Source organism: Phascolarctos cinereus, unplaced genomic scaffold (assembly GCF_003287225.1).
Source record: "Phascolarctos cinereus isolate Bilbo 61053 unplaced genomic scaffold, phaCin_HiC Scaffold_3;HRSCAF=262, whole genome shotgun sequence".
Lineage (NCBI taxonomy): Eukaryota > Metazoa > Chordata > Mammalia > Diprotodontia > Phascolarctidae > Phascolarctos > Phascolarctos cinereus.
This window is the reverse complement of record NW_027555736.1, coordinates 206401539-206423920: the sequence shown is the minus strand read 5'-3', so window position 1 is coordinate 206423920 and position 22382 is coordinate 206401539. Positions and strand designations below refer to the sequence as shown.

The 22382-nt window shown below is 41.9% G+C and overlaps 1 protein-coding gene across 3 annotated transcripts; it reads left to right on the top strand.

Annotated features, from left to right (window-relative positions):
• The first annotated feature begins 4565 nt into the window (after positions 1-4565).
• On the top strand, positions 4566-22031 carry SERPINA10 (serpin family A member 10). 3 transcript variants are annotated; one of them, XM_021000268.2, is made up of 5 exons: positions 4566-4642; positions 14612-15365; positions 17532-17608; positions 20443-20568; positions 21753-22031. In XM_021000268.2, exons 1-5 carry the CDS (start codon positions 4601-4603, stop codon positions 21942-21944), a joined length of 1191 nt encoding a protein of 396 aa, XP_020855927.1. In that variant the 5' UTR covers positions 4566-4600; the 3' UTR covers positions 21945-22031. The 3 variants fall into 3 exon arrangements, with proteins under 3 accessions (XP_020855927.1, XP_020855923.1, XP_020855924.1); XM_021000264.2 differs by having other exon boundaries at positions 17532-17805; positions 20418-20568; XM_021000265.2 differs by having other exon boundaries at positions 4572-4638; positions 17532-17805; positions 20418-20568.
• The last annotated feature ends 351 nt before the right edge of the window (positions 22032-22382 follow it).

Below are 22382 nucleotides of genomic sequence, written 5' to 3'. Positions count from 1 at the left end.
TTAAAAGTTTGCTTCATTAAACAGAAGAATAGTCACTTCACTTTCAGCCCACTCTTGCAAAGTCGTTTTCCTGAAATCATTCCGTCCTTTTCTGGTCACTCACTTTAAGGATTCTCCTTTCCAGCTGGCTAATATGGCCCTACCTTCCATTAAATGAAGTAGCAAAGAGACTTCTTCCTTCTTTTAGGTGTATCATTACCCTTCAAGGCATGGAAAAAGTAGATCAAAAACAGGCTGTTTGTCCTTTGAGGCACCTACGTGGTGCAACATGTAGGAGCACTAGGTATAGGATCAGGAAGACCTGAGTTCAAATCCGGCCTCAGCAATGTAATAGCAGTATGGCTCTGAGTAGCACTAAACTTCTGCCTCAGTTTCCTCAGCTGTAAAATGGAGATAATTACAGCACCCACTTCCCAGGGTTATTGTAAAGATAAAATGAGATAATAATTGCAAAGCACCTGGCACATAGTAGGAGCTTAATAAATGTTTGTTCCTTTCTTTTGCCCTTGCCTAATCACCACCCTAATTATTTCAAGAGAGAAGGTGGAACAAGCCTTTGTTTTAAACATTGATAAGGTTTCTCTCTCTGATTACTCCAGAGGCTTCATATTAGGATATTTTAAAATTTTATATAAAAAAAAATTAAGGGGCAGCTAGGTGGCGCAGTGGATAGAGCTCCAGCCTTGGGGTCAGGAGGGCCTGAGTTCAAATCCGATCTCAGACACTTGACACTTACTAGCTGTGTGACCTTGGGCAAGTCACTTAACCTCGATTCCCTCACCCCCCCCAAAAAAATTAACAGGCACTTACTTTCTCTTCCTCCCATCTCCCCCAACCCAATGGGAAAAGAAAAGAAAAATGAAACCCTTGTAGCAAATATGCACATTCAAGCAAACAAACCCCCTCATTAACCATGTATGTATGTCTCATTCTGCATTTTAAGACTAGGATCATTTTTAAATGCTTTCTTAATGTTTCTAGAAGGGGAAGGAGGAGCTTTATAATTTGTAGAGAAGGTGATAACCTGTGTTGGAAGAGGAAGTTCCTTCCTGGGAGCCACCTTCACAGGCCGGCCCTTTTCTCTTTCTCAGTCTATGGGTAAAGACACTTTGCTAGGGTTTTATGATTCTGAGTTTGTCTCTTCCAGCTCTGACATTCTTTATTCTCAGCATCTAATACCCTTTCAGCTCTGATTTCCTATGGCTTTGAGGGTTTGTGCTGAGGAATGTAAAAAACACTGCTTCTGAAAGCTTGTGCCAGATTATTGTTGTCCAGTCATTTCAGTCGTGTCCGACTCTTCATGACCCCACCTGGGGTTTTCTGGCAGAGATACTGGAGTGGTTTGCCATTTCCTTCTCCAGCTCATTTTACCGATGAGGAAACTGAGGCAAACAGGGTTAAGTGACTTGCCCAGGGTCCCACAGCTAATTAGTGTCTGAGGTTGGATTTGAAAGCAGGTCCTCCTGACTCCAGGGCCAACATTTTATCCACTGCACCATCTAGCTGCTCTTCTACCAGATATGTACACGGTGGCAGAAGTAGTACCTACGAGCTTAAATGGCAGATTCAGTGGGGTTGGGGTGGGGAAACAGCCTCTAGGTTCCAAATTAGATGCATGTCTCTCTTTCTCTGCTTAAAAACTGCAATTCAAATTTGACCTGAAATCTCTGTACCTGATGTTCTTCCTTTTTTTTAATTAAAAAAAAGTTTTCTGATTAGTTTTATTCTTACATTACAAACATTTGTAGATTATTCTTATTTTGTGAGAGGTTTCTTATAATAAAGTAAAATAGTTAAGGGATACTGATAATGCAATGCATGCATCAAAAAAGGGCAGGAAATAGGAAGAGGGGTACCTGGAGGGGCATGGTGGCTAAAAGGATTTATTCTGTGAAGTTCAGATTCAGTCAAAGGGCTGCACTTGAGGACCTAGAGGGGCACATGTGGCCTCAAGGCTGCACGTTCCCCACTGCTATTCTAGGCTATGCCTTAATTGTCGTCACTCAGCAACCTCCCTTTTGGGGTGGGAGGAGGCAGAAGTTCTTTCTAACCATTGGCAGCTTGGTTGGATGGAGCATTGAGCTTGGCCTCAGTTAAGCCTGAGTTCACATCCTTTGGTGCTTATTAGGTATATGTCCCTGGGCAAGACACTTCACTTTTCTCAGCCTCAGTTTCCCTACCTGTAAAATGAGGTTTGACTGAATTGCTTCTAAGCTCCCTCCTAGCTCTAAATCTATGACCCTGTGATTCCCCGTTCCAACATGATCGTGCGACCTTCAAGTCATCCACCTTCCTTTCTCAAAGAGTTTCGTTTGTCCTTTGTTTGTCCTTCATTCTCGAAGAGGACCAATGGCATCATGAGGGTGTCTTGACTTGCCACCGGATCAGATTTAAGTGAGGCAGAGCTGCACAAAACCGTCGGCCTCTCTCTGTCTTCCAGTCATCTGAGTCCAGTGGTAAGACATAGGTCAAGATGACTGGTTCTGTTCCCCCAGTCTATAACACTTGTTCTGATTTCCCTTTCCTGCCTCCAGTGGTCTGGATCATAAATTCAATTATACACACTCAGCTCCTCTTTAATCTCTTGACCCCTGGCCCTATCTCTAGTCACATGATGCCAGACTCCAACCTGGCTTGTTCCCACCTTCTACTTTTTCCATTTTTATTAACATGCTACTGAATGTGCCAGGAGAAAGTCGTAGTGCTATGTAACTGGGTTCCCTCCGAATGTGTGCCGTCTAATCTCTGTCTGTCCATCTCGGCTACATGGTATTCTTGTTATTCTTCTGTTGACTGATTTTCAGTCACACTCACCTGAACAGCTTTTCCAAATCTTTCTCCTCGTACTCACTATACCACCTCTTCTTCCTCATAGTGGAAAGAACACTGGCTCTTCAGACAGAGGACAAGGGTTCAAATCCCACCAGTGATCCTCACAATCTGTGTGAGTTTAGTCATCATTTCCTCATCTGTAAAACCTGTTAACCTCTTTGAACCTCACTTTCCTCTTCTGCAAAAGATGTCAACCTCCCTGTACCTCACTTTCCTCATCTGTAAAATGGGTAGATTAGACTAAATGGTCAGTCTTGAGATTTTTCCAGTTTCATATCTCTGCTCCTATGATTCTCCTTGGCAGAGGACCTTACCCCTCTATTTTATGAAGAGAGGCCATGGAGCACTAACATCCTTCCACCCATCACACTTCAAAGCCCCTCTTCGTTATCCCTCATTCTTTCAGGGGTGGGGAACCTGTAGCCTTAAGGTCACATGTGGCCCTTTAGGTCCTCACCTGCAGCCCTTTGACTGAATCCAAGGGCCACACTTGAGGCTCTAGAGGGCCACATGTGTCCTCGAGGCCACAGGCCACAGGTTTCCCATTACTAGAGTCTAGTCTTTTATGAAGAAGTGAAGCAAACCACACCTTCCTGAGCCTCAGTTTCCCTCAGTCAAAATGGTGTTGGGTTAGATGATCTCTGAGGTCTTTTATAACACTAATAATCCATGTATCTAAGATTTTATGATCCAGAATCCTTTAGAAAAACCATGGAGCTTTTCTTTGGAATTTCCTCAGCCTCCTTTTTCTTTCCTCAAAAGTTTTTCTCTTTTGGGGCAGCTAGGTGATGCAGTGGATAGAACACTGGCCCTTGGACTCAGGAGGACCTGAGTTCAAATCTGACCTCAGACACAAAAAACACTTACTAGCTGTGTGACCCTGGGTAAGTCACTTAACCCCATTGCCTAGACCAAATCCTCCCCCCCCAAAAAAAAAGCTTTCCCTTTTCTCTATCTGTTGCCCCACACCCTCTGGAGAAGTATCATAGTATAATGAAGAGAAACCTAGAACTGGAAGTAGAGGACCCAGGTCTGAATTCCAGCACTATTATTTATTATCTATGTAATGACAGGCAGCTAGGTGGCACAGTGGATAGAGAACTGGGCCTAGAGTCAAGGAGACTCCTCTTCCTGAGTTTAAATCTGGCATCAGACACTTACTAGCTGTGTGACCCTAGTCAAGTCACTTACCCCTGTTTGCCTCAGTTTCCTCATCTGTAAAATGAGCTGGAGTAGGAAATGGCAAACCACTCCAGCACCTCTGCCAAGAAAACCCCAAATGGGGTCATGAAGAGTTGGAGATGACTGAAAACAGTTCAACAATGACAACAACAAAAGATGGGCAAATCACTCTCTGGGCCCCAGTTTCTTCACATATAAAGTGAGGGTGTTCCCTTGCAGTTCAACTATTATCTAACAATATCTCAAAGCATCCCCGCTCCAGCCTCAGGATATTTTACATTCTAATAAGGTCTAGAATTTTCACCAAAAGGAAGAGTGCTTATGGTACAATTTCAGGCCCTTGCTAGCAACCTTGGGAGGATTTGGGTGGAGAACATTTCTTGGCTCTGGGAAATCTCACTGAAGATGCCAGGGATGGCCTGGTTCACACATATGAGGAGATCAGTCTTGCCCCTGGCCTCCAATTTTCCTGCACTCAGCCCGGAAGTTAATTAGTAACAGCCCAATCAGATCCCCACACTTTGGAATAGCAAATATTTGTTGAAAGTTTTCAGCCTCAAACCTTAACCTTTTAACTTTATTTTGAATGGAAGACCATCAGCAGGGTGACAGTGGAACCACTGGGTTGGTAAGATCTTGCTGTTTCAAGAGAGAATTTTTAAATGTTTATACTGGGGGGGGGGTGAGGGGTGAGAAAAGTCCCTGTCGCATGTGGCTGGGGATAGCTATGGGAGATGCTCTCTGAGCTCTTCTGGGAATCTGATTTTTTTTTTTTTGAGCAAAGATCTCCTTTTGGTCAGCTAGGGACTCTTCCAAACAGAGCTCCCAACCTCCAGATTTTTCATAATTAGAGAATTTAAACAAGAGTAGAGTCTTAGAGAAGAAGAAGGGTCCTTTAAGCAAACATAAGCCTTCTGGAAGAGCATGGGTGGTGAGTGAGCGCAGGGGAAAGAAGGGGACCTTTAAGCCTTTGCCAGGACACCATCCACCAACCCAAAGAGTATATAGCATCTCAATTTTGGTGGCTTTAGAGGAAAGGGTCTGGCTGGATCTGTGACTTCATTAGTACAGGGAACTCTCAGTGTGGAAAAATCTCTCCCTGGTGTAGATTCACAACTCCTCTACTCCTAAAGCCTCAGTAACTCAGCAAATTACTCATGGTCACAGAACTAGTGTGTGTCAGAGGCAACACTGGAGCTCAAGTCTTCCTGACTCGAAAGCTAACTCTGTTGATTATGCCATGTTGCCTTTCTGTTGGTCTATTTACTAGCCTTAAATCTGAAGTATACCTGAAAAAGAGAGAGAGAGACAGAGACTGAGGGAGAAAGAGAGAGAGAATGGAGGGAGAGAGGTGGAGGGAGAAAGGAAGGGCGAGAGGGAAGGAGGAAAGGAAGGAGAGAGAGAGAGGGAGAGAGGGAGAGAGGGAGGCGAGAGAGAGAGAGAGAGAGAGAAAGGAAGAGAGGGAGAGAGAAAGAGAGGGAGGAAAGGAAGTGGAGGGAGGGAGAGAGGGAAAGACAGAGAGAGAGACGGAGAGAGAGAAAAGAGAGAGAGAGAGAGAGGGAAAGAGGGGGAGGGAGGGAAGAAGGAAGGGAGGGAGAGTGTTTCAAGAATGAAGACACCTCAAACGCAATAAGGTAAATTCACCTAGAGTTTTAAACTAGGCATTAGAGTGTAAAGAGTAATCCTTTCTGACCCACAGGTGTTACTTAATAACTTTTTTCTTCTTCCTTCTTTTCTCTCTTCTTTCTTTCTCTCTTCCTTCTTTTCTTCTTTCCTCTCTACCCTCCTCCCTTCCTCCCTCTCTCCCTCCCTCCCTCCCTCCCTCCCTTCCTTCCTTCCTTCCTTCCTTCCTTCCTTCCTTCCTTCCTTCCTTCCTTCCTTCCTTCCTTCCTTCCTTCCTTCCTTCCTTCCTTCCTTTCTCCTATGATTTCATTAGACTGTGTGAACTCCTCCATTAGACTGTGAGATCCTGGAGAGCCGGGAATTATTTTTGCCTTTCTCTGATTCCCTAATACCTAGCACAGTGGCAGGCACCTCTCACTCCCAGTGAGAAAACTCCTTCTGCTAATGTAGATTGGCCACTTCTCTGCAGCTTATGGTCTTAGAGAATTTCTTGGGACCACTAGGGTGTTAAGTGGCTTACCTATGTTCACATAGTCAGTATATGTCTGAATCAGGACTTGAACCCAGGTCTTTTGACTCCAAGGCTGCCTCTCTATTCACTGTGCCAAGTTGCCTGTTAAGTTACTTCTTCCAAATGGCAATAAAGAAGAGTGGTCATGAATTTTGTGGACTCATTTAGAATGCTAAAGAAGTTATTTGTTGAATAATAATTTGCATTAACCTGATCCTCCCCACAACCTTTTGAAGTTAATATGTCAGGTATTATCATCTCTATCTTATAGTTAAGTAATGGAGTATTATGCAAAGGAGTAACTTACTAAATTTTGAAAGACAGCCTGACCTAGTGAATAGAGGGCTGGTCCTAGAATCAGGAGGACCTGGGTTCAAATTCTGCCTCTGGTACAATGGCGAGGACCAGATTTGGATAAGAGGATCTCAGGTTCAGACTTGGCTCTATCATTTACTAGGTGACTTGTCTGTGGCTGTTTTCTCCTCTGTATAATAGAGGGTTAGACTAAATGATCTACGAGGTCCTTTTCTAGCTCTAGCATCATCTATGATGTTATGATATTTCACCCCTCAGTGCCCCCAGGCAACCCTCCTAAGACTTTAAGTTATAGATGAGTTACTAGTTTGCTCACTTGGAAAGAAGTTTCCGCATTAAATATTTCCTACACTGATGACATCATAGGTCTAGATCCTGCTCCCTACCCACACTTACTCAGTACTGCACATCTTTCTTTCTTTCTTTCTTTCTTTCTTTCTTTCTTTCTTTCTTTCTTTCTTTCTTTCTTTCTTTCTTTCTTTCTTTCTTTCTTTCTTTCTTTCTTTCTTTCTCTCTTTCTCTTTCTTTCTTTCTCTCTTTCTCTCTCTCTCTCTCTCTCTCTCTCTCTCTCTCTCTCTCCTTTCTTTCTTTCCTTTTCTTAGGCAATTGGCGTTAAATGACTTGCCCAGGGTCACACAGCTAGTAAGCATCTGAGGTCACATTTGAACTCAGATCCTCCTGACTTCGAGGCCAGTGCTCTGTTCGTTGCGCTATTTAGCTTCCCTTTGCACATTTCTTAAAGCAATAACTTACTAAATGCTGTGCATATTGGAGTACTATTTGGTTCTCTAAAGGAATAACTTTATAAATCCTGGCATATGAGAAAATTGGACCCCTGAGCTCAACCGACGTTGCAGCGAGGTTGAGCCATAGCAGGTGTTTCTGCCCCACCCTAGCCCCAAAATCTTCGAGGTGAGTCCACATACCATAGGTATAGGAATCAAACTGCATTTGTATGTGACCTGAGGGAAATCCATATCCTTCTCTCTCAAACAGGCTGCTTCAGGACCTGGAATGCCCAGGTTCTCTCCATTTCTTGTAAAGCAAAGTTGTTGTTGTTCAGTTGTTTTTAAGTCATGTTTAACCCTTCGTGACCTCATCTGGGGTTTTCTTGGCATAGATACTCGAGTGGTTTGCCATCTCCTTCTCCAGCTCATTTTGCAGATAAGGAAACTGAGGTCAACAGGGTTAAATGACTTGCCCAGGGTCACACAGCTAGTATCTGTAAAGCAAAACATCCCTGTTAAAATACAAATATTACCTGGAATGATGAGCCCTTACATCCGTATAAGATGTTGCAGTTTGCAAATAATAATTGTACTTTAGGACTTTAAAAGAACTTTAGATTCAGAATTTCACTAGAGGTAGGCACTATGAACACCTTATTTTACAGATGAGGAAATAGACTGAGACAGAGAGAATAAACCACTAATAGTGGTCACACTATTGGTAACAAGCCAATCTTGGACTTGAACCCAGGTCTCCTGAGTCTCATCCAGTGCTTTTTTCACTAAACTATATTTGCTTCCCCCCTGTCAGGGAGAGCTACCACATTGAGCCACTTTTTATTGTTGTCATTCAGTCATTCATTCTGTCTGACTCCTTGTGACCTCATGGACCATAGCGTGCCAGGTCCCTTCTACCCTCCACTATCTCTCGAAGTCTGTCCTAGTGCACATTCATTGTTTCCATGACACTGTCTATGCGTCTCATCCTCTGCCGTCCCCTTTTCCTTTTGCCTTCAATCTTTCCCAACATCAGGGTCTTTTCCAATAAGTCCCACCTTCTCATTATGTGGCCAAAGTCTTTAAGCTTCACCTTTGGTATTTGACCCTTCAGTGAATAGCCTGTATTAATTTCTTTAAGTATTGACTGATTTAATGTCCTTGGTGTTCAAGGGACTCTCAAAAATCTTCTGGAGCACCACGTTTCAAAAATGTCGATTCTGTGGTGTTCAACTTCCGTTACAATCCAACTCTTACAGCTATATATCGCTACTGGAAAAAGCTACAGCTTTGACTATATGGAGCTTTGTTGTCAGGGTAATGTTTCTGGTTTTTAGTATGCTGTTGAGATTTGCCATAGCTTTCTTTCAGGGCTGCAGTCACCATCTGCAGTGATCTTTGAGCCCAAGAGTATAAAATCTGACATTGCTTCCATTTCTTCTCCCTCTGTTTGCCAGGAAGTGATGGGACCACTTGCCACGATCTTAGGCTTTTCATTACTAAGCTTTGAGCTTGAGCTACTATCATCCATTAAAATCTTAGGTCTGAGAAGTTTATCAGATGGGCCATTCACCTATCCAGGATCCAGAGGGGAAAAGGTCTATGCTTTGAGATGAAGGAGACATCTTGAATATGGACAAGCTCTGGCTACTGCTATGGGGAGGGCCAGGCTAGACAGAAGACAGCCTGGGGGACCTTGACCTGAGGAAGGGAGTCACTAAAAAGAGGGAAGAAAGAGCCTAAAGGGGACTGGAAGGTAAAATTCTGATGCCCTCATAATTTGACTTCAGGTTCTGCTGGACGTATGTAGATATAGTGAAGGCCACCGTTGAAAGGAAAATCCTTTTTTGGGGCTTTTACCCTGATCAATGAGGCAAAACTGAGGACTACAAGAATTAAAAGGAGTTTATTACAAGTACTTCAGAGCAGCAACATGTTGATGGGCTGCTCAATGCAGATCAGCAGATGGCTTCAAGATGGGTGGCTTTTACTGGTAACTTTCATAATGAGATAAAGACAATTCAGATAGGCCCACATCAGTAAAAGGGGCTGGGCACTTGTATCCAGTTCTTCCCTGAAGTAGCAAGTACAGGATGATTTGTAGGTAGGGGTACAAACATCACAGGACGGGTATGTGACAAAGAGCAGTGAATACAAAAAGCTGCAGACTTAATGTCACCTTCCCACAGTGGAACCTTCCCCAACACTGACTGATAAACAGGGCTGGGAACATTGGCTCACTGAGTCAACATACATTTCAGTAACCACAACCTGTCAGTTGTCCTTTTTGCTGTTGAGTAGTTTCAGTTGTATCCAACTCTTTGCGACCCCATTTGGTGTTTTCTTGGCAAAGATGCTGGAGTGGTTTGCCATTTCTTTCTCCAGCTCATTTGACAGATGAGGAAACTGAGGCAAATAGGATTAAGCGACTTACCCAGTGACACACAGCTAGTAAGTGTCTGAGGTCAGATTATAACTCAGGAAGAGGAGTACTTCTGATTCCATGCCCACCATGCCATCTTGTTGCCCTGTCACTCATCTTTACTCTCACAAATCTGTGGTAGATTTTGCAGCTAGAAATTACAAATAGTCTTGGGTTTGGCTGGGGCATAGAAAGTAATTATATAGATCTCTGCCATGTTTTCTCAGGGTTGGGAGTGGGATACAGGGGATGAGATTGGGAGGCCTATACGAGAGTACAAAGAGGGTGTTAAAGCCTATATCTGCTGACCTTTTCAACAGAGGTGGCAGTAAAGTTGTGAACTCTCTGGACACAGCAACCTAACTCTCTGATTCATGACTTTAGAAAGGGGAGGGATTGTAGAACATAGAATGTTGAGGTAAGAACTGGAAAGAAACTTAGCTTATTAGAAAAGGCAATGAAGCTAACAAGTGTCGAAATCAAAATCAGGAAGATTTGGGTGAGTTTGAATCCTGCCTCTCATACTTGCTAGAGGTATGACTACTGGCAAGCCGTTTGATATTGCTAAGCTTCAGTTTTCCCATCTATAAAATGGGGATATTTATGCCTAACACCTACCTCACAGGGTTGTCAGGCTCAAATTAGATGTTATATGTTTTGCAAACCTTAAAAGGCCCTATATTTATAGCACTCTCTATTGCCTATGCCCATCACCTAAGCCAGTTATTATTAGAACATTTAGAAGGGCTGCAGAGATTATCTAGTCCAATTCTTTCATGTAAAGATGGAGAAATTGACTTTGAGAAAGAAATAAGCTGAAACCCAGAAGGCAAATTCATGTTAGAACCAGTCTCCTGACTCCCATTTCAATGTATTCTCCCCAGATCCTCCTGTATTGATCTGCTGGGATTACAAAAGAGTGGATGGAGTTATAATACACACCCCTCCCTCTCCAACATCTATTTGGTCATGGTGTTTATAACTCAATATGGCAAAGTTTTTCTTTCTAGTGGAAGGGGGATGTGGGATATTGTAAACCAAGGGATGGCAAGATTTCTAGGCTTCAGAAACATAGATTTAGGATGCTTATGAAATAGGATGCTGTTTGACTAGGTTTTCTGGTTGACTGAGAGTTGATGCGAATCTTTCTAAAATATTTGAGCCGTTTTTTCTTTTAGTCAAATGTAGTCCAGTTAATGGAGTTGACAGGCAGCTAAGAGGCACAGTGGATAAAGCACTGGGCTTGAAGTCAGGGAGACCTGAGTTTAAATCCCAGCCTCAGACATATACTAGCTGTGTGACCCTGTGTGAGTCACTTAACCCTGTTTGCTTCAGTTTCCTCATTGGTCAAATGAGCTGAAGGAAATGGCAAATCTTTCCTTCCCCCAACTGGGGTCATGAAGACATGACTGAGCAACAATGGAGTTGAATATAATTGAATCTTTCTTGAATGACTGGGCCTTGGTGCCATCATTATAAAGATTCTCTCTGTATTGTAGTTGGTGTAGATGAAACAAGACTTAGTCCCCAACATATTCTGGGAAACCTTGTATGTGTTTGTAAAGTTGAGTTACAGCTCCAAACTTGTTCGGTTGTGATGTTCATACTTCAATACCTCAAGCATCCATAATGTCCTTGATATAAGTACTCCCTCCACTGACGCAGATTGCCAGCCCTCTCCAATCTGGCAGAGTTACTAAAAGTTACTGTGGCTAAACCATTTACCATGTCACAATTTAGTTAGGTTGCTGTTCAGACAACAAACGTGTGGTTTGTCATTAGGGTCATATTCAAAGCTGTCCAATCTTGTTCTCTGTTGGCATAATCTTCAAGAACCTAAAGTCACACCCCCTGCTATGAGTAGGATTTTACTTTTTAAGGAAAATTGAAAATGTTTTATGTTTTATTTTTAATAGTATTCTACTCAATTACATGTAAAGACAAATTTTAACATTCATATTTTAGAAATTTTGAGCTCCAAATTTTCTCCCTCCCTCCTTCATCTCCCTCCCCCCTAAGACTGTAAGCAATATGATATAGGTTATGCATGTGCAATCATGTGAAATATATTCCCATATTTGTCATATTGTGAAAGAAGAAACATACTAATAGAAAAAAATAACACAAAATAATAAAGTGAAAATAGCATGCCTCAATTTGCCTTCAGACTCCATCAGTTCTTTCTCTGGAGGGGTAGCATTTTTCATCATAAGTCCTTTGGACTTGTTTTAGACCATTGTCCTGCTCGGAAGACAGCTAAGTCATCCACAGTGGATCATCCCCCAATATTGCTATTACTGTGTGCAACTTTCTCCTGGTTCTGCTCACTTCACTTTGCATCAGTTCATATAAGTCTTTCCAAGTTTTTATGAGTAGGACTTTATTTTTGTAGATTTTATTATTTTTATTAGCATTAGTAGTAACTTTGGTTAAGAGACAGAATGGTTTGGTCAGCCTAGTCAGGAGTCAGGAAGACTTGGGTTCAAGTTCTGCTATTGCTGACACATAGTGACTCAGTGTGTCCTTGGGGAACTTATTGTTGCCACAGGAAACTCTAAGACTGTAAATAACAGGGGAGTTGTTGATCTTTCTTAGTGGGAAATTTCCACACTGGGAGTTTCCCATATGAAATAATGAATCCTCTGCCCCCCCCAAAAAAAAACCAACCCACAGCACACAGCTATTATAGTTGCAAAGCACTTTCCTTAGAACACAACCCTGTGAGGTAGAATCACAGAATTTTAGAATCTCAAGGGCTCTCAGGGGCTATCTAATCCAACCCTCATTCTAAATTATGAATCCTGTCTTCAATATCACAAATCTCTGTTTAAACACTTTCAGGGATAAGGAGCTTATATTTCCCATGACACAGGGAATTCTATTGTAGGACAGCTCCAGTCATCAGGAAGCTTTTCTTTCCCCTAAGTCAGAAAGACATCCCTTTGAATTCTACCCATTGCTCCTACATCTATCCCCTAGTGGCCTAACAGAACAAGTTTCCTCCCTGTTCCTTATGACAATAACAACAACAACAATAAAAATAATAACTCACATTTACATAATTCTTTGTTTTTTTAATCGGTCTTTACTAGATGATCTCATTTGATCTTTACAACCCTGGGAGGTAAGTGCTACGGATTTATTATCACCAATTTAAAGGTAAGGAAACTAAGGCTGGAAGTTAAGTGATTTTGCTCAAGGTCACGTAATTAGAAAGTGCCCGAGGCAGAATTCAAACCTAGACCTTCCTGACTCCAATTCCACCACAGGCAATTGACCTGAGTTTAAATCCTGCCTTCGACACTTACTAGCTATGTAACCCTGGGCAAGTCACTTAATCTCTATCTGCCTCAGTTTCCTCACCTGGAAAATGGGGATAATAATAGCACCAGTATTGTGAGGATCAAATGGGATAGTATTTATAAAGTGTTTTGTAAACCTTAAAGTGCTATGTAAATGCTAGCTATTATTATTCTTACATGAAGAGATGGCCCTTCTCCTTGGCAGGGCAAATCCTTTTACATGCGCAAGGGATCCTATTCCATCTTGTCTACTCTGCCAGATTGTGTCCTCTGTTTCTCATTATCTCACTTATTTTCAATCTTTCCCTATCAACTGCCACACACCCTACTGCCTGTAAGCAAGCCCAGGTCTCTTCCTTCCTTAAAAAACCTTCATGTGAACCATTCAGCCCCACTATCTATCTCGCGATAAACTCCTAGAAAACGTCATCTCCAATCACTGTCTTCCCTTCCTTTCCCTTGCACTGCCTGGCTTCTGTGCCTCCTCAGTTAAGGCCACATACACAGTCAGCAGCAGAGTCAGGCTGAGACCCTAGGTCTCTTTCTTAGTTCTTAGTCCATTGTGCTTCTTACGACACCATGGCTGCCTCATTTTCTTCAAGGAGGTTAAAAAAAAATTTAGTTATTGGAGGTTTCTGGTAAGTTGGATTCTGGTTCATCAAAGTTTTGCTGTTTATAACGCAGCCTAGGTGGTGCAGTGGATGGAGGGCTGGACCTGGAGTCTTCCTCAGTTCAAATCTGGCCTTAGATACTTACTAGCTGTGTGACCCTGGGCAAGTCACTTAAGCCTGTTTGTCTCAGTTTCCTCATGTGTAAAACAAACTGGAGAAGGAAATGGCAAACTGCTCAAGTATCTTTTCCAAGAAAATCTCAACTCGGGTCGTGAAGAGTCAGACACGACTGAAAAATGACTTAATAACCATGAAACCAATTAAACTGTACCGGATGTTTTTACTCCACATGGGAGGGAGCCTGCTCGGTTAAATAGATGCCCTGGGTTGGGCTCAGAGGACCCAAGTTTGATTCCTGGCTCTTACTACTTACCACCTGCATAACCTTAAACAAATTGTTCTACTTCTCCTGGGCTTCAGGTTCACCCTCTGTAAGATGGAAGATTTGGGCTAGATCAGTGGTGTCAAATTGGAAATGGGGGCCATTAAACTGTACATAAGGATCTCTGATGGTCACATATTGAATTAGAAAACCACCTATTAACATCATCTAAGTTCTACTGCATTTTTATTTAGTTAAATATTTCCCAATTACATTTTTGTTTGTTTGTTTGTTTTTTAGGCAGTTGGGGTTAAGTGACTTGCCCAGGGTCACACAGCTAGTAAGTGTCAAGTGTTTGGTCTGAGGCTGTATTTGATCTCAGGTACTCCTGACTTCAGGGCTGGTGCTCTATCCACTGTGTCACCTAACTGCCCCTCCCAATTATATTTTAATCTGGTTATCAAGCACTCAGTGGTGTTGCTGCAGCATGGAGCCTACCTGCCCTGTGTTTGTCACCTCTGGGCTAAATGATCTCTAAATTCCTTTTCAGTTCCAAATCCTATGACCTTAAGTGATTTCCCCCCACAGTAGAACAAGGTTCAGCTTCCTAAACAGTAACTCACCTTAGCACAGAGATAAAGGAGTTTTGAAGTGAATGGCTTTAAAAACATTTTTTTCTCTCTTTACCTAAATTTTGCTTGCTAAGAACTACATTCACTTGGCCTCCAAAACCGACACTATGAAAATAGCCTTCTGCCTCATCCTCTTCTTCTTGGAAGTATGGATGGTATTGGGCACTGCTGCAGACTGGGAACCAGGGAAGATGGAAACCCACCCAGAGGTTTTGAAGAACCACACTTTCCTCCGTCACAACCAAACAGAAGGAGACATACAACATCCTCAGAGGAAAGATGCCACGACATCATCTGAGGAGGAGCCCTGGCCAGCGTTGGATAGGTGGAAACTCTTAGAAAAGAATGCCAACTTTGGGTTCAACCTGTTCCGAAAAATCGCCATGAAACATGATGGCAACATAGTTTTCTCTCCTTTCTGCCTTTCCTTTGCAATGACTACTTTACTGCTGGCAGCCAGAGGGCAGACCCGATCCCAGATCCTAGAGGGCCTCAACTTGCAGGATCTAAGCATTTCAGAGACAACTTTCTTGCCTTCTCTCTTCAAGGAGCTCAAAGATCAGATCTCCCAAAACCAGGAGCTGGCTTTATTGAAAGGGAGTTTTGCTTTCATCCACAAGGATTTTGATGTCAAAGAGACTTTCTTCAATTTGTCCAAGCAGTATTTTGACATGGAGTATGTACCTGTGAATTTCCACAATGCCACACAGGCCAAGAGTTTCATGAATCATTATGTGGACAAGGAGACCAAGGGGAAAATTCCCAAACTCTTCGATCAGATTAATTCTGAAGCTGAATTAATTCTTGTGGATTACATCCTATTTAGTGGTATGTACCTTGTATGACTTAATAATGATACATTCTTCCTAAGAAAAATACTTTTTTTGTCTTCTTTTCCTTCTTTTCATTTCTATTCAGTCAATTCTGAATTGTGCATCACAATGGAGGCTGCATATAGGTTTAGCAGCCATTCCTGCCTAGGCCTTACACTGAGGAAAGGGAAGGTATTGCTACATTTGCATAAATTATAGTAATGTCCCTTGGTGTTTGATGAAGTCAATTCTTGATTTTTGGGATGTCTGTCAATGAAGAGACCCTTTGCTCCAGAACCAACCTGACCATCCCTGGGGAGAGGACTAAACGAGTGAAACATGCTGACACCCATAGAGAGGCCAAAGACCAGGAACTAAAACCCTGGAATACAGGCTGACACAGATAGAATGAAATACCCACGGATTCCTTGGCCTGATGTTTTGCTAATCATTCATATTTCAGTTCAATTCTGTGAGAGTTCATTCTGTATCTACCATGTATGGGGCACTGAGATGCTAGAAAACTAATGTCTGTATTACTCTGCAGTCTACAAAGTGTTTTCCTCATCACATTTCTGTGAGGCAGGTGGTGAAAACTATTTTTTTTTGCCTTTTTTTTTTTGGTGAGGCAATCAGGGTTAAGTGACTTGCCCAGGGTCACACAGCTAGTAAGTATTAAGTGTCTGAGGTTGGATTTGAACTCAGGTCCTCCTGACTCCAAGACCAGAGCTCTATTCACTGTGCCACCTAGTTGCCCCCAAAACTTTTTTTTTTAATGAAGTAACTCAGCTTCAATTCAGTGGCATGCCTGAGGTCTCACAGATGATAAATAATAGGACGGAGACTTGGACCCATGTCTGACTCCAGAGCCAAAAGTCATGACTGTTTCCCCACTTGGTCTTACAATGTTTTGTCTCTTAAAAGATATAAAATTTTCTCAGTACTCCCCTTGTAGAGAGGCTGAAGGGCAGGGAGCAAATTGTCTCAAAAGAGAAAGAGAAGAAGCAAAGGCCCTAAATAATAACCAGCCTTCTCTAATTGGACACTGAATAATGGCTATTTGACTAAAGGAGTATTGAATTTAAGATTGTATAGCTGAAATAAGGGACAACAAGCAATAGGGAAGACAGCAACATGGGGAGCTCAAAAAAGCTCTGGTAGCCAACACTTTACCTTCTATTTTCTGGAGTTTCATAAAATAATGACAATAATTCACATTTCTCTAGCACTTTACACCTTAAACTTTCCTCATAACCACCCTGTGAGGTGGGTAGCTTAAGTATTATAATTTTCTCTTAAAAATGAGTGGATTAAAAATCTTCTCTTAAAAATGCTACTGATTGTGTATGTGGCCTTAACTGCCAAGGGACAGAAGCCAGGCAGTGCAAGGGAAAGGAAGGGAAGACAGTGATTGGAGATGACATTTTCTAGGAGTTTATCCTGAGATAGATAGTGGGGCTGGATAGCTCACGTGAGAGTTTTTTTAAGGAAGGAAGAGACCTGGGCGTACTTACAGGCAGTAGGGTGTGTCGCAGTAGATAGGGAAAGGTTGAAAATAAGTTATTTGTCTTCAGGCATACAGCTACTAGTGGCAGAGTTGGAACTTGAACCCTGGGTCTTAGTATCTCTCTAGATAACTCTTGCTAGTAGCCTTTGATAAAACCTTTAAACCTAGCCTTTTTCACCAAAGAAGAGAGCAGTGTCCTGACCTCGAAGACATTTACTTGCTTAGTTGATGGAGACAGTTAAGTAGCACAGTGGATAGAGCACTGGACCTAGAGTCAGGAGGACCTGAGTTCAAATCTGATCTCAGATACTTACTAGCTTGTGCTTCTGGGCAAGTCATTTAATCTTTCTCTGCCTCAATTTCCTCAACTGTAAAAATGGGGTTAATAGCATCTGCTAGAGTTGTTGTGAGGATCAAATGAGATAATATTTGTAGCTCAGTGCCCAGCACATAGTAGATGCTTAATAAATGCTTGTTTTCTTCCTTCCTGATAAGGGGAGATCACATCATCCTGCTATGGACATTAATCTTCTGTAGAATTAGAATATCTTCCTAATGTTGGTGGTTGAAAGAAGGATTAGCGCTCCTCACTTTTGGAGATTTCGTCATGAAAAATACTTGACTTTATCAGCAGTTTTCTCAACACCATTTTTCTTGCCTTCTTTACCTTCTTAGGTAAATGGCTGTCTGCATTTGACCCTCTTCTCACCGAAGTTGAAACCTTCCACCTGGACAAATATAGAACTACAAAGGTACCTATGATGTACAGGTCTGACAAGTTTGCTTCAACCTTTGATAGGAACTTACGTTGCCAAGTCCTTAAATTACCCTACCGAGGAAATGCAAGCATGGTAGTGGTCCTTATGGATAAAATGGGGGATCACCTTGCCATTGAAGACTATTTAACTGTAGAGCTGGTGGACAAATGGATCAGAAACATGAAAACCAGGTACTACTCATTACAATAGAATAGAAAAATAAGTATCTACTATGTGCAAAGCACTGATGTAAGCCCCCATAATGATTAAAAAAGGCAAGATTCTAATCTTCCAGTTTAGTCATACAGATGTATGATATCGATGGTGCAACCACAGTGCACCATAATGGGAGGCATGAGTTAATGAGGTGCAAAACAAAGTGGTATGTGAAGTCTGAGGGAGAAAAGGTACTAAGAGGAAGGATCAGGAGAAGCTTCCTGGAGGGGGTGGTGTTGAGTTCAACTTTAAAGGACAGATGAAGAGGGGGATATAAGGAATTCCAGGCACTGGGGACAACCAAAGCAAAGGCATGGGAATGAGAGAAGGCGATGAAGGTTTACCTCTGCTAAGGGCTATTCTCTCCTTATCCTCTGATTCGGTACAAAAGTGGCTCCAGAAGAGGGCCCTTCCTTCCTACAGCCATGATAATTTCATGCCTTCTCCTTCATTCGCCACCCCAAAAGTACCCTATTCGAAGCATGCCCCAACCAACTTAGACAAGGCCCACCCAGTCCCACAGTCAACAGTAAGAGGATAGAACTGGTTTGACATAAACCACTACCATGACTGCGTGGTAAGAATAGACTGCTGGAGCTGGAAGGAACCTTGGAGATAATCTAGCCTGTTTTCCCCACCCTCCATTTGAGAAATGAGGTGAACTGAAGCCCAGAAAGGAGAAGAGATGTGTCCAAGCAGATTAGTGACAATCAGGAGCTGACCTCAGGTCTTTGGACTCCCAGGCCAGGGTTCTTGCCACTATACCTTGCTGCCCTCCTTCCATTATAATATGCTATTTAGAGGGATGGGAGAGATAGGGTCAGGAGGGTATGGCTTGTTCTTTTAAGGGATCAAATGAGATTATATTTGTAATGCCTAGCACATAACGGGTGTTTAATAAATATTTGTGCTCTTTTCCTTCCCTTTTGAGGGGGAAAGGTGGACACAACAGCGACATTCGTCTGTCAATGTGGGGCATGTGGTCACTTAATATTTCAGGGATATCTGGAAATCACTGATTTCATCAGTGTAAAGATTCCATTCATTGACACCAAGCACATCTTCCAATATCTTAGTTGCAAGTTTTATGAAATGTTGTGGCTGAAAAAAATAATTAGCTGGTAGTCAACCTTTTAATGCATGTGACATGATGAAGCCTCTGGAACTTTTCTTGGGGAGGGGGGAATGAATAAATACTTACATAGCTCCTATCATGTGCCATGCACTATGCTAAGTACTTTGCGAATATTATCTCATTTGATTCTTTTAACAATCCCTGGGAGGTAGGGATTATTATTGTTCCCATCTTACAGATGAAGAAGCTGAGGCGAACAGTGGTTAAGGGCCACACAGCTAGTAAGTATCTGAGGCTAGTTTGGAAGTCATGTTTTTCTGACTGCAGGCCCAGCACCCTCTCTATCTAGTAGCTAGCTCCTCACAAATGTCTATAAATTCATAAAATAAAATATAAAGGATTAAAGAAGAAACCAATGATACTGAAATGCAGTTGTCAAAATTACAAAATCAACAAACGTAAAACCAAGTTCGAGGACCCCAGGTTAAGAAGCAGTTTTAGGGATTACCATTTCCTCACTGAACAAATCTGGTCCTAGATAGTAAACATACAGATCTACAGAATCTTTTCTACTTTTTTTAGGAACTGCCAGAGGCTTATGTCCTGCTGGAACAGCCTTGGAGAACTCAAGGTTAAATCTTGGCCCTGGAGATAATAAAAGCTAACTTTTATATGGCACTCAAGGTTTGCAAAGCACTTTACCTATATCATCTCATTAGACAACCAAAACCCTGTCAAGTAGGAACTATTATATCTCCACTTTACACATAATGAACCTGGAGTCAGGAAGACCTAGGTTCAAATTTGACCTCAGATACTATGTGACCCTGGATGAGTCATTTATCCACTATTTGCCTTAGTTTCCTCAACTGTAAAATGGGGATAAAAATAGCACCTACTTCCTAGTGTTATCATGAGGATAAAATAAAATATTTGCAAAACACTTTGCAAACCTTAGAGTGAAATATAAATGCCAGCTATTATTATGAAATAACACAAAGAGATTTCAAGAAGGAGAGAGGACTAATGAGTGGGTGGAACAGGATTGGCACTTTAGCTGGGCTGCACTTGGAAAGTCATTAGGGACTCTAACAAAGCAGAGCTAAGGAAAGAATGCATTCTACTGCGTTCGTAGGTGGTGGTGGGCAACATAATGGGGAATTATTGTGGAATAAAAAACCCCAAGGAAATCAATCAAACTTCTTTTAAAAACAGATAAAAAGAACTCAGAGCCATCTTCATAACCCAATGAGGCATTTGAGCAGAGTTTTGGGAAAAGGTATTCCTGGCTTGTTCAAGGAAAATAATTGACTCATTGAAACTCAAGTTATGTTTTATTGTATGCTTTTAAAGCTGATGGCATTTTCTTTGGGTTAGGCCACTTTGTAAGAAGGAGCAGCATTTGAAATAACCTCTTCAACAGAAATCTTTTTTTTTTAAATAAACTAGGATATGTTTAGCTTCCAAAGAGGATGTGTCTATTTTTCATGATTATGTGTATTTGTGCCATAGAAAAACGGACGTTTTCTTTCCAAAGTTCAAGCTAGATCAGAAGTATGAGGTACAAGAAATCCTTAAGCAGATGGGAATAAGAGCAATATTCTCCCCCTGGGCTGATCTGAGTGAACTCTCGGGTCCAGCAAGGAATCTGAAAGTGTCTAAGGTAAGTTGTGAGTTCTTACAAGAACAGGTGTCGCATTGTCAACTTCACCAAATAACTATTAAAAAAAATTCAGTGGCTTCAATGTAGAGATACCCACATTATAGCCAGTAGAGAAGGATTTCAAAGTCCGTAAGGTCTAAACAGCAAAGAAGTTTGTGTTGAGACTTTGTATTGAGTGGATGTGTGCCTATATACGTAAATAGTATTGCAATGTATTGGGAGGCTCTGGTGGTCCTTGCTAGGCATCAAATTAGCCAAGACATGCATACACACACACATGCATGAATGCGAGCACGTCTGGATCAAGTATGTACCAGAAGAAGGGCTCTGGTCCATACTTGCCCTAGAACTAAACTAATATTAAAGTGATTTTCAATTTATTTAAAAACAAACATGCAAGTCAATTCCATTTCCAGGATATATTTCTCTTTGGGGTTGGGGAGTTGGATTGATAATCAACTAGCATCAGTGGATAGAAGTTACAGCTTAATACAAGAAATAACTTATTATCAACTAGAGCTGTTTGTACATGAAATTGACTTATTATCAACTAGAGCTGTTTGTACATGAAATTGGCTACCTCTGGAGGTAAAGAGCTCTCCATTACTGGAGGTCTCTGGGGAGTGGCTAGATGACTACTACTGTCTGGGATGTTAGGCAGGGAGTTGAATAAGATAATTTATAACTCTGCTCAATCTCTAAGATCCTAAGAGATTTACTCAAGAGGAGACATAAGATGCCAGTAAGGTCCCCAATCCCTCAGGGGTTCCTATTAACTTTGAAGATTTGAAGGGTGTTGATCCAAATCAAGGATCAGCTGGGACCTGCTCCCTTCCCTCCAATGTATTCTTTCCACTGGGATCTGGTCCAGGCCCCAGAAAGCTCGTGTTGGCTTCCCTCACCTTTCTTAGCCTTGAGCTAAATTCCTACAGTTTAAGAAATTCTTAAGTCAACCCAGATTTCACAATATATAGCAGAAAGTTCCTCAAGTTTCATTTGGACTATGGCCTCAAGCTTTAAGGGATATACAGTCCCCCTGGTGATATATGATAAGGCTGAACTCAGGGTGGAAAAATTCAAAGGCAAACAGCAAAAGAATTGGAGAAAAACTTTCCCTCAGGGGTGACTTGGTGCTGTATGTCTGGTTTGTTACTATTTGCATATTATTTCATTTCCATTGGTAGATTTTGCAGAGAACAGTAATTGAAGTCAATGAGAGAGGGACTGAAGCAGCAGCTGGAACAATGTCAGAAATTGTTGCCTACTCGATGCCTCCAGTCATCAAAGTAGATCATCCATTCCACTTCATGATCTATGAAGAGACATCTAAAAGTCTGCTCTTCCTTGGCAGGGTGGTCAACCCATCTCTTCTATAATTCATAACACGCACAAATGGCTTACTACCCTTTGGTAGTACATATGATAATGCATAAGACAGAGGTGGGGCAGGAAGAGAGTTGCCCTCATGCCAGGTTAGTTTTGGTTGTGCTTCTAGGTTTGTGTGGAAATCTGCTGGGAGGGAAGATGAAGATACTATTTACTGTAGGGAAGTCTTCGTGCCTTCTACCTCACATTTTAACCCAGTTTTCAGCCACTCACACATGGCAGCATGACTAGTTTGACAATAAGGCTTCATGACTCAAGTGGAGTCTATTCTGTTGCCTACAACACAGTGCTTGATATGATGGACGTTATTAGAGCACAGTTTGAAAGACAAAGAGCTTGGAAGGAATGGGCCTGTAAGAAAGCTTCTCCTTAAAATTCGCCTCTATTTTCTTCTAGTGCTAAATAAATTGTTTCTTTATAAACCGTTA